Here is a 10,809-nt window from a genome sequence, read left to right on the forward strand (position 1 = left end):
ACCGTCCAATGTGGTTGTGAATGATTTAAGTAGGAAGTTGGCTAACATGCATCAATACAAATTATATATAGGCCTACCCTATTATATCATTGGTATTTCAAAATAATAAATAGATTATATATTGTAACCACCAGGGGGAGTTATAGGATTTCAGAGATGCAGGAAAGCCTGCGCTAATCCCATTTGTGGAACAAAATGTATTCCTGGTAATTTTAAAGATAATTCCAGCCGAATTCCTTTGCCTTCTTATTTTCAGTAGACATTGTTTCACGTGTTCTATTTCCATGGTAATAGGGCTACTGTGTAAATAAACCGTACTTAACGCAAATCAACCATTCTGAAATGATTGTCTATATTGAATGGCTTGTGTTCTTGATTGTTTTCGTGGTCATGTTATTATTTGTTTCTTTAACGTCAGTTTGGGTTATTTCAGCCGTAACGTTTGGGAGGAATATATACAATGACCTGCGAGTAGTCATGTCAAAGCGAACGTAAAGTCATTATCTGAAAAACAAATTGCTGGAGTTAACCTAATTGCACATGGTGAGTAGGCTAAGCCATTATTATGTTTCTTTTGAATGTATTTCATCAAAAGTCAATGTTAAGACAGTGTATTTTCCCAAAACAGGCCAATAACAGTGACTCAGCTTCTGAGATTCAACATAACAAAGAAGGCGTAAATACACCTCTTTTTGTGCAAATCGATGTTAATCCATTAGGGTAATGAAACCTTTCACCCTTGGTTTTCTGACACTAACACAATGACTAGCTTATTGGACCATCACTGATAAGTGATTAAACTGGTGTCTTTGCTGTATCAGAGTCCTCAACAGTGTTCCACAGTATTCTGAGCCAGCACTGGAGTCTGGCATTGATGTCCTTCCTTCACAGTACAGTGAGACCACGTTCATCCCTGATCTGCCTGAAGGTGACAGAGATGTTTTCCATAACACTCTTACACATCCAGTGCACAGGCTTCAATCCAGTGCATTTGTTAACAGTGAAAACTCTTCCTCTCTCAGTTTTAGGCCCAAGCACACCTGTTGGTGACTCTCAGTCAGACAGCCGCAGCATAAACTCTGAACTCTATGAAAACTATGAGAACATTGACAACTTCCCATCCGTTGGTCAAGGTGAGTTATTCCTTTACAATAGCGTGTCCTGTACCTCACTTCATTTCACCTTGAACAGTTTCCCCACAGCTACTCAGACTACCCTCATACATTTCACAGAGGCCCATGGCAACAGTGCATACAGAGAAGACCATGATGTGGATCCACCCAGCTCCATGAATCCCAGCAGCCAAGAGGTCCTACTGAGGATGAAGGAACAGGCCAGTGCCCATGTCAGAGCCCAGAAGAACCAGCACATCAGGGACCTTGCTCTCAAGAAGCTCAAGCTGCAGCAGCTCCTCCTGAAGCTGGACACCATAACAGGCTCCGAGGATCCCCTGTCTGGGTCGCAGTACAGTCTGGAAGAGGAGGAGCTACTGAGCATGGGGGTACTCATGTTTACTTGGCATTACATCACCATGGTTAATTAAAAAGTATGCAATGATATCAGAAAGATTAACCAAGGTTAAGATCAATCATTTGGTCAAGATCAGTACTTGTTCATGAAATATAACAAATTGAGTAGCTAAATATAATTGATTCGCCAGTAGTTTTAATGGAGCTGAATGATAGTTTTGGGATGTTGTCTTGGTGTTTGTAAATAAGATGTCCTTCCTACAAGCCCACTGAGGATGTAAATTGGACTGGTGAGCACCTGTGTGATAATGAAGTACTAATGGGGTTAATTAATAAAATACGAATGTGGTTATTTAGAGTAAGGTTGTGTCCCATTTAACTTTATTGCACCAAACAATGCTTTGACCTATAACATATTTTTTCTGTTCATAATTTGTTGTAACAGCACCAATAATTTTTGGCAGTGCATGTATTCAGCATCCTTATGGTAATATATTTTCTAAAGGGAACAGCATATACTTGGGAATACAGAGTACCAGTAACAAACTGTTCATGAAAATTTATCTGCTGCACCCACTACAGACATACTGTACAGAAAACTATATACATTTCAAAATGTGGTACAAATGGTAATGTTTTGATTTGGTTACATTTTAAAACAATTTTATGGATCACTTAATCATTCTCTAAGCTGTGGATGAACGGTAGATGATAGGTCTCCACACTGTTAACACACGTGTGTGTGTGTGTGTCCTTAAGGATTCTGGAGTGGAGGGCAGGGCACCTCTGGGATCTGAGGACAGACAGAGAGAAGGTGAAGATGAGAGGTAAGCAGCCAATGTCAGCCAAACCACACAGCACACACTTCCAATTGACAAATGTTTTTAAGTTGCGTTATTTTGTGCCACTACGTTTTCCCCAAAACACACCAAACAGCAACACGGAGGATAGGGATGGGTGTGACCATGCTATGCACAGGTGAGTTTCTACTTCATTAGTCCTCCATAGCACCTGTTACTGTAGTCATGTTACATTTGGCTATACAAAAGACCACATCTGCCAGCCATGACCTTAAGGTCATCTCTCTAGGTCTAGACAAATGATGCACAGTTGTTGGCGTAGAATCTTCCAGGCTATCGGCTTCCCATTAAGCTTCACCTCTGTGCTCATCATAGAATTGGTCAGCTTCATCTCGCAGTATGTTGTTGAGGTAAAGGCAGCCACTACCTACTGACAAACCCTAACCTAAACCCACACATGTCCTAAAGATATTCATATGCTCGGACTCAGTCTTTTGATCTACAGCATGCTACATGCTACAGTTTTCTGTTTGGCTAAATTGTTTTAAGCTTACTGGTTTTTACCTGTCAACAGATGTTGATAGTGGGACTAGTCACAGTACTTGGGAAGCAGATGATTGCACCCTTGTTTGGGACACTGTACAGCCATGTCATCCAGCCACTGGCCCGGCTTCTCATCAACATATCAATGGCTGTCAGGAACATACTCAGGCCTCTGCTTGCCGTCGTCAGATACACTATTTTACACGTTGCTCTGCTCGTCCAATCATTCAGACTTGTGGAAGTCTACAACGCTGCAGCTCAGAGGCCCCACAGCAGACAGGATGTGTGATTCAGGAAGTGCAAGCTCATTTGGAAAGGCAATTAAAAACCAAAATCCAAAGGACATCCATCCAAATTAAATAACTTATCAATGAATAATGAGTACCCTCCTCTTACTTAAAAACCACAGACATGAACATAGCTTACACAGCTCAAATCCTTTACCCACAATACAAAAGAAACATTTTGACAAATTCCTCAGTCACAAAATCGGTTTAATTACAAATGCATTGTGTATTAACAGTGATAAGTGAGATTTTGTTCAGGAGTGTGGGTGTCCTGCTGACAAAACCACAGTCCCTTAAATTGTTAGAATATATCAGATGACTATGGCTAACACTCATGTTTGAAATGTGCACTGCATGGTAGCATTTGTGTGCTACAAGACATGTTCTTTGGACTGCCAGTACTGTGAATAAAGGAAATAAAGATACAGTGGCTTTGTTGGCATTAAGGCCACAAACACATTTCTGTTTCACCCAGCCAGCACTTCAAAATGAGGAAAACTCCTAATGGTGGAGAGTGAGGGTGAGGATGAAAGAGAGGTGGAGGCAGTCTTCTGCTCTGTCTGAACTGTGTTGGCTTTTGTAAAAATTAGGAAAACAGCCAAATTATCAACTTGTCTGTAAACACCCTTCTTTTGCCGTCAATGTATGGCAGTTTTGCTTAAAAATATCCTCCAGAGTTATTCCGAATCATCCATGAAATGAATAGTTTGTAAGGGGTCTTGTTGGGTGTGTGCGCTGTTTGGTTTGGATGGCTGGTCTACTGTAAGTTTCTCTGAGTCCTTGTTCTGGGAAACTATCGTTTCCCTGTTCTGGGTCCCTGTTATGTTACCGTGGGAACCAGACCTTTCATGGCGTTGCCCCATGGGGGGTTTGTCATCATGGTCAGAGACACAGTTAACTGGGTCCTCTGCCTCACGCTCCACAATAGCAGTTATTTCTTGCTTGTTTATCACATTTTCTTTGGGTTCTGTGATTTGGTTTGTGATCATGGCATCGCTTTGATGCTCCACTGTCGTCGATGTCTCTCTAGCATCATTTCTTTCCAATTCCAAAACAGCTACAGCCTCGTCCTTGGTTAGTCCTGCAGAAAATTCTCCATTCTCCTTTGAGGCAGTGAGCTCCTTCCCATTTTCTTTCTGTCTCTCCTCCTCCAGATTCTTGTCTTTGTTTGCCACCCCTGTTGTGATGATATTGCCTGGTGTCCTCCCACCGTTAGAGGTGATGGGTGTTGGGGACTGTCTGGGCATTGGCTCTGGGATCACCAGGAGGGGCAGGGTGTTGCCAACAAGCCTGGAGCCTCCTTTGGAGCTCTCTTGCTCCTGGCTGGTGGAGCGTCGGGGCGGCGCGGCTATATCCTCCCTCCTGGTGTACCGTCCTGGCGTACAGGGCTCGTGGTCCCCGCTGAACGCCTTGTTGTGGTAGGACACCTCCTCAACCAAAGGGACAGGGCTGGCTGAGTTAACCTGTTGATCACGGAAAGAGGGGCGTTTAGGGGCTTCTGTGGGGTCTGTTTTCAGGGCATGTCGCAATGTTGCTCATTGGTCGATCTGTTCTCAAGGATCAGAACGTTATTGTTGAATCTACACTCACAGCACATCACGACTGGGTCTATGATATTCACCATACACACGAGACTGTTTCTGACCAATTCCCAGCCGTTTGACCCTGGTACACACTTAAGGACCTTAATTGGACAGTTTTTCACCTCATCAACAAAAACACAGTTGTGGCTTACATCCACATTTAGAGGTGACATTCAAGAACCTTATCAGTTCCATCTTGGGCAAGCAAAACAGAACACCCAGTGCCGTTGAATACCACAAGGCCATTCCATGCAATGGAAGTGCAGCTCGAGTACAAACATCACACTGCATCACTCAGGGTCACGACCACAACAACAACACAAACTACATTGTTGACTCACCATCTGGAACCAGCATAGGCTCTATATAAGCAGCATTAGGAAGAGAGATGGGCGGAAGTAGTGAGAGTGTGTGGGTGAAGGTGGTAATGGTGGAGAGTGAGAGTGTGTGGGTGAAGGTGGTAATGGTGGAGAGTGAGGGTGAGAGGGTGAAGGTGGTAATGGTGGAGAGTGAGGGTGAGAGGGTGAAGGTGGTAATGGTGGAGAGTGAGAGTGAGAGGGCGAAGGTGGTAATGGTGGAGAGTGAGGGTGAGAGGGCGAAGGTGGTAATGGTGGAGAGTGAGGGTGAAGGTGGTAATAGTGGAGAGTGAGGGTGAAAGAGGGGTGGAGACAGTCTTCTGCTCTGTCTGAACTGCTTTTGTAAAAAAGGTCAAGTGTGAATAGTTTGTGATAGTACATGTGTGGTTGACAGTGAAGTAGTGTTGACATGGATACTATGTTGCGCTGTAGATAATGTTAACTTAATGCCTAGATTACTACCCTGTTGTGTGTGCCCTTGGTGTTGCTTGCACAATAATGAAGGAAGCCCACTGTCTGCTGTCAATGTGTGTGTGTGTGTGTGTAAATCCCGTACCACATTTGGGTGCTTCCCCAGGGCTACAGCGCCCCTGTCGGATGGGTCCTGTCTGTCTCTCCTCCTCCTGACCAATCGGAGCAGCAGAACCAGGGCTGCCACCAACACCAGCAATATCACTCCTGCTATTCCTCCAGCCATCCCCGCGTCCATGTCCGCAAACAAGCGCTCCTCTCCAAACGGGCTCCGGGGCACTGTGTTGGCAGGGAGGGAGAGGCAGGGGAAGAAGAGCAGGGGGATAAATCAGTCAGTTCGCCCGTCTGTCTGTTGGCTTTCACTCATAGTCCTCTCAGTACCCCGTCATCTGCACTGCTGAAAAGCGGTTTTCTGAAGCTTGAACACAAGACACGGCGTTGTGGATATTGCTGTTCTGGTATGGTAACTCGAGGAGATAGACGGGGATCCAAAGAGAACAGCTTGACGTTGAGCTTCCAGAAGTAATTCATCCTTTAGTGTTTAACTTTTGGCATGCCATAATAGGGGGGGGGGGGGGTGATTGACAGGATGTGTGTATGGAGAGGGGGGGGGGTTAGGGAGATAATGGAGGTAATCCAGTTAGAGAGACAGATTTAGGCCCTCACAATGGATAGAGCAGATTAAACCACTGTAGTAATCAAAGCATGCTCGTGTCCTTTGGTTGTCCTTAGTAGCACAACAACTACTACTACTACAACTGCTGTAAGTGGTACTATTATTCTCTGTTGTCTTTATCTAGAGGGATTAACCTTTGTTGACCCGCCACCTGTTGTGCTTGTGAAGGGATGACATGTCGGACAGCTTAATGTGTCTGTGTTTGGATTGGCTATAAATTCTCAGCAGCCTGATGTTAAGTGCCATTTCCTGCTCTGCTTACCTGGCTGCCCTCTCTGTAATACCTCAATGTCCACAGAGGCCTGAGCAACTTCACCTGATTCTTCATCCGTAGCTACTATCTGTAGGAAATAGATTTATTTAAGACAGTAGAAAGTTGGAATGCTTTTTATAGATATACTTTACTGTCTGTCCCCCCCCCCCAACACACTGACAATTTTTCCTACTGGGACACTAAAATATATATCTCATCTAAGTTTTGATGCAGCCCGACTGGATGTATGAGTCATGTCACACCACAGGAGCTGAAGGGACATTGACACCGTAAAGCTTGCTGCTCTAATCTCCGATTTCGGAGACACCCATCCCACTTTGTGTGTTTCAGGAAATAGTATAACTGGGAAACTTTTATTTGGCCCAGGCCAACATTTGTGAAAGTGGAGGCATCAAATCTTATGAACAACCATCCCACTAGAATCACACATGGTCACACACTTGTTAAGTAAACCCTGATTGCCAGACAGCAGATTTGTGTTTCTGGTCGGATTAAAACCTCACCTCCAGGATATCCCTGTCAAAGGCTCGCAGGCGGTCTGTCCTGGCAATAAGGACCCCCTCCTGGGTCATGTGGTACAGCCCACCGCTGGCAGAATGAGGTTGGAGGGAGTAGTGTATCGTTGGATTCACCCCCTGCAAGGGGGGTGCAAAGCAGAGGCTTTCAGAACTGTGTATGTGTCCTCGTGCTTCAGAAATGGAGTGAGGGGACGAGTAGATGGCTGAAAAGGGAGGGAGAGAGACAAACGTATTACATCTCTGAAGTCCCGGTCTATGGCGTTGATGAGCAGCACTCTGTTCCCATAGGTGGAGACCAGGGTGGCAGGGCTGGAGCTCTCGATGATGAAGCCCTTGTAGATGGTTTTGTTAAAGACGGGAGGGAAATGGTTCTCTGCCAACACTCGGATCAAGGCTGTCGTCACGCTGTATTTTTTGGGATCGTTGAGCTGAGATGCCTGCAGGTGTGACACAAAGTGTTAAACATGTGTCTCTATGCATTGTGATATTACAGAAGGGGGGGGGGGGTGACAATGACGTCACTGCAGGAATCGAGATGCCAGATTTAGATGATCCTCTCGGTCAGACATTCACATTTACATTTATGCATTTAGCAGACGCTTTTATCCAAAGCGACTTCCAAGAGAGAGCTTTACAAAAGAGCATAGGTCACTGATCATAACAACGAGGTAGTCCCAAACATTGCAAGCAGCTAAAACATGAAGCATACATTGTAAAAAACTAAACAAGTGCCAAAGGGAAGACCCATAAGAGCATGCCGTTATACAAGTTACAAATCAAAACAACATGAACCCCAAAAAGTTAAAGACTGTAGAACCTAACCTGTAGAAGAACAATCAACAGTACAATATTTCAGACACCTCCTTACCATGAGACGTATTCTGAAGGTTGGCGTCAGCTGTCTGTTTTCCACACGTCTCGTTAACGTGATCTCTCCAGTCAGGTTGGCGATTACAAACCTGCCATCATCATCACCTGAGGCACAGTGAGGGTCAACACACACACTGGATAGGTCGGATGGGTTTCACATTGTCATTGACATTGAGATGAGGTACTGTAGAGACCTCACCTGCTAGAATAGTGTACTGCAGAGGGGTATCAAGACTTTTGTCACCATCCTCCGCATGAATTGGACCAGGAGAAAATTTGAGTACATTGTCCTGAAATGACAACAGTTTGGTGTGTGTTAGCATCTACAGTGATTGTTGATGATAGAGTTGGTAGAGTTAGACGAACACCAGGACAGTCTACAAGCTGAGTTCACCTGGTCTTTCTCTGTGATGTTGCTGGTGTAAACGGGGTTGGTGCAGACATCAGGGCTGTTGGCCTGGGAGATGAGGGTGCAGGGGAGGAACTGGGGGTACTGGTCATCACCGTCCTTCAGGTTGATGATCAAGTTGGCCGTGGCGTTGTACTTTTCCTTGGTGTTGGATTCCTGCAACAGAAACTATGTCTTTCATTTACATTTAATCATTTAGCAACGGCAATAACAAGTCTCTCAAAGTATTATCTTGAAAAGGGTTATTCAGGAGATGAACGTTCAAAGTCAAACATGTTCACATACACTGTATGCGTAGGTGTGTTCTATGACAGTGGAGCACAGTGAGAAAGTAGATCTATTATCTTACATTTAGTTATTTAGCAGACACTCTTATCCAGAGCGTCTTACAGTAAGTACAGGGACATTCCCCCCGAGGCAAGTAGGGTGAAGTGCCTTGCCCAAGGACACAACATCACTTGGCTCAGCCGGGAATCGAACTGGCGACCTTCAGATTACTAGCCCGATTCCCTAACCGCTCAGCCACCTGACTCCCTAAAGCTTTCAAAAGCTGCTTGAGTGCTGGCCCCCATGCTGGCTGATTGTTTCATAAACATCAATGACCTACTTTACACCGGAGCTTAAGAAATATTTGAGTGAATAAACCTAATCACATAATATGGTAGAAAGAGAAATATTGTGCTTTCCCCTTCCTGTTGATTTCTAGAATTTAGGTTTAGTAGGTATTACCACAGCGTAGATAACCAGCTGCAGTTGGGTTTGGGTCTCATAGTCCAAAGGCTTGTCCAGGAATACTTTTCCAATGTTTGGTAGATCTATCCTGAAGTAGCTCGCATCAGGCTGACATAGGAGAGGATACAGAGACAAACATACAGGCCTGTACATACATATGTGACCTGTGTTTACAGCACAGTCCATGTGAAAACATTGTATGAAAATGTTATGAAATCCTTTTTGTTAAATGTTAATCCTGGATGAATACGCACTGATGAGTAGTCAATGAGATAAGTGAGGGTGTCTCCATCAGCATCAACTGCCTTCACTGTGAAGACCACAGAGTTCACGGTAGCGAGCTGGGGAATTATGAAAAGCGTCTTTGTATATTGAATGACATAACTACACTACTCTATTCTCTATATTTGATATTGTACTTTCCAAAAGAGATACTCCACAAATCTTGATATGTTGGCCAGGTGCAGTTTGGCTTCACACAACACCCTTTTATACATTTTCTGTCCATGTTTACAATGCATTACAAATGATTATCTTTACCTCACTGATGAAGAATGGTTGTACAGTCCTCTGCAAGAAGCGTGGTCTGTTGTCATTTTCATTCATGATCTCTACCATGATGCTGTACTCACTCTGGGGACAGAACAAATACTCTTTAATGAAGTACATTTGCTTTTACAAAGCCTACAGTATACTTGTGTTGAATCACATTCAGTTGATAGTATTAAGTAGCAGACAAACCTGTTTAATGTCTTCTTCATAACAAGTTAATGCTGCCATCAGAATAGTTCCCTGAACCTATGAAAGACAGGTTTAAAGAGTTAAGATTCATGTGTTACTCCCCACACAGTGCTAACATGGACTTGTTTGATGGAACTTCATTTTAAACACAATAAGAGAAAGAAGACTGACCTCTCGATCCAGGTTCCTGGAGAAGGAGGAGTTTAGCCTGATGGTCCGCCCCTCAAGGAAGAACCAATCAGCGTTATCTCCTGTGAGGCACAAGCGGATGCTATTGGCTCCTGGGTCGCCAACAATGCTGAGGTTTGCAATGAACTCTCCAGTGGGGCTGTTCTCTCTGACTTTTGCAAAGATGTCTGACCCACCAAGGCATAGGCTAGCTGTCAATCAGAGCAGACACGCATCGAGTAAGTCTTTATTCACTAAGGCAATAAGTAAAGCAATCACAAAGTAAGACAATAATATATTCTGTATGCCAGACAGCTTCATCTATGGTGGACTTTTAAAAGTGATACGATATGAACAGGATTTGAAAGTTGAGGCATGTTGTAGTTTCAAAGGGAGTGCGTGGGAGCGGGTAGTGGGGGTGTGTGAGTAATTAGCTCCCCACCTGACACGACATGGTAGGAAATGTTGATGGCCAGCTGGCAGAGGAGCAATCTACATGGGGTCAGCATCTTCCTCTGACCTCCTGCTCCTCCAGTTTCTCAGCCTGCAACTGCGAATGAGAGAATACAGCAGCACCAACGTTCAGCTCAGCTTTCAAACGAAATGCCATAATCACAAAGTAGTGCTTTAACATAGAACATTATAACTAGAAAACCATCATGAAGCTCTGCTGAAAACACTGCTGCATGAATGTATGTGCAAATTAGCAAAAACACCAAGTAAAAAAAACAAGACAACTCCTGATTCAGAAAACAATAAGCCCCTCGCCCTAAAAGATGGCCAAGACAGTGGCACTCATTAGGCCTGTAGTGCAAGCTACATTCAGAAGATATCTACACCCACTATTAACAGCAGGTACCAAAAAGCAGTAAATACAAAATGCAGAAGAGATTCACCTTGTTTTCTATCTTT

General features: G+C 44.2%; 2 protein-coding genes across 3 annotated transcripts; one reads left to right on the forward strand and one right to left on the reverse strand.

Annotated features, from left to right (window-relative positions):
* The first annotated feature begins 311 nt into the window (after window positions 1–311).
* Window positions 312–3,200, forward strand: LOC146276470 (uncharacterized). 2 transcript variants are annotated; one of them, XM_084701755.1, is made up of 9 exons: window positions 312–543; window positions 629–720; window positions 822–928; window positions 1,023–1,133; window positions 1,233–1,501; window positions 2,229–2,296; window positions 2,406–2,447; window positions 2,559–2,679; window positions 2,844–3,200. In XM_084701755.1, exons 1-9 carry the CDS (start codon window positions 541–543, stop codon window positions 3,099–3,101), a joined length of 1,071 nt encoding a protein of 356 aa, XP_084557881.1. In that variant the 5' UTR covers window positions 312–540; the 3' UTR covers window positions 3,102–3,200. The 2 variants fall into 2 exon arrangements, with proteins under 2 accessions (XP_084557881.1, XP_084557882.1); XM_084701756.1 differs by lacking the exon at window positions 2,844–3,200 and having other exon boundaries at window positions 2,546–2,630.
* A 576-nt stretch (window positions 3,201–3,776) lies between these two features.
* On the reverse strand, window positions 3,777–10,406 carry cdhr5-rs (cadherin-related family member 5, related sequence). Its single transcript, XM_084701916.1, has 14 exons — window positions 10,340–10,406; window positions 9,901–10,109; window positions 9,730–9,786; window positions 9,529–9,621; window positions 9,243–9,329; window positions 8,986–9,096; window positions 8,242–8,412; window positions 8,047–8,137; window positions 7,846–7,952; window positions 7,214–7,414; window positions 6,963–7,094; window positions 6,448–6,526; window positions 5,595–5,788; window positions 3,777–4,562 (listed from the first exon to the last, which is right to left on the reverse strand). The coding sequence occupies exons 1-14, from the start codon at window positions 10,404–10,406 to the stop codon at window positions 3,777–3,779; spliced, it is 2,385 nt and encodes a 794-aa protein (XP_084558042.1).
* Window positions 10,407–10,809: the final 403 nt, after the last annotated feature.

This window comes from Hypomesus nipponensis, chromosome 7 (assembly GCF_054491055.1).
Source record: "Hypomesus nipponensis isolate SF chromosome 7, ASM5449105v1, whole genome shotgun sequence".
Taxonomy (NCBI): domain Eukaryota; kingdom Metazoa; phylum Chordata; class Actinopteri; order Osmeriformes; family Osmeridae; genus Hypomesus; species Hypomesus nipponensis.

Bases quoted from the DNA above. Each gene is read 5' to 3' on its own strand.
- LOC146276470 (XM_084701755.1), top strand. The intron at 2,448-2,558 runs GTGAGTTTCTAC...TCATCTCTCTAG, and splicing joins TGTGACCATGCTATGCACAG to GTCTAGACAAATGATGCACA. The intron at 2,680-2,843 runs GTAAAGGCAGCC...ACCTGTCAACAG, and splicing joins TCTCGCAGTATGTTGTTGAG to ATGTTGATAGTGGGACTAGT.
- cdhr5-rs (XM_084701916.1), bottom strand. From the start codon at position 10,406: ATGCTGACCCCATGTAGATTGCTCCTCTGCCAGCTGGCCATCAACATT. The intron at 8,138-8,241 runs GTGAACTCAGCT...TTGTCATTTCAG, and splicing joins ACATCACAGAGAAAGACCAG to GACAATGTACTCAAATTTTC. The intron at 5,789-6,447 runs GTAAGCAGAGCA...CTGCCAACACAG, and splicing joins ATTACAGAGAGGGCAGCCAG to TGCCCCGGAGCCCGTTTGGA.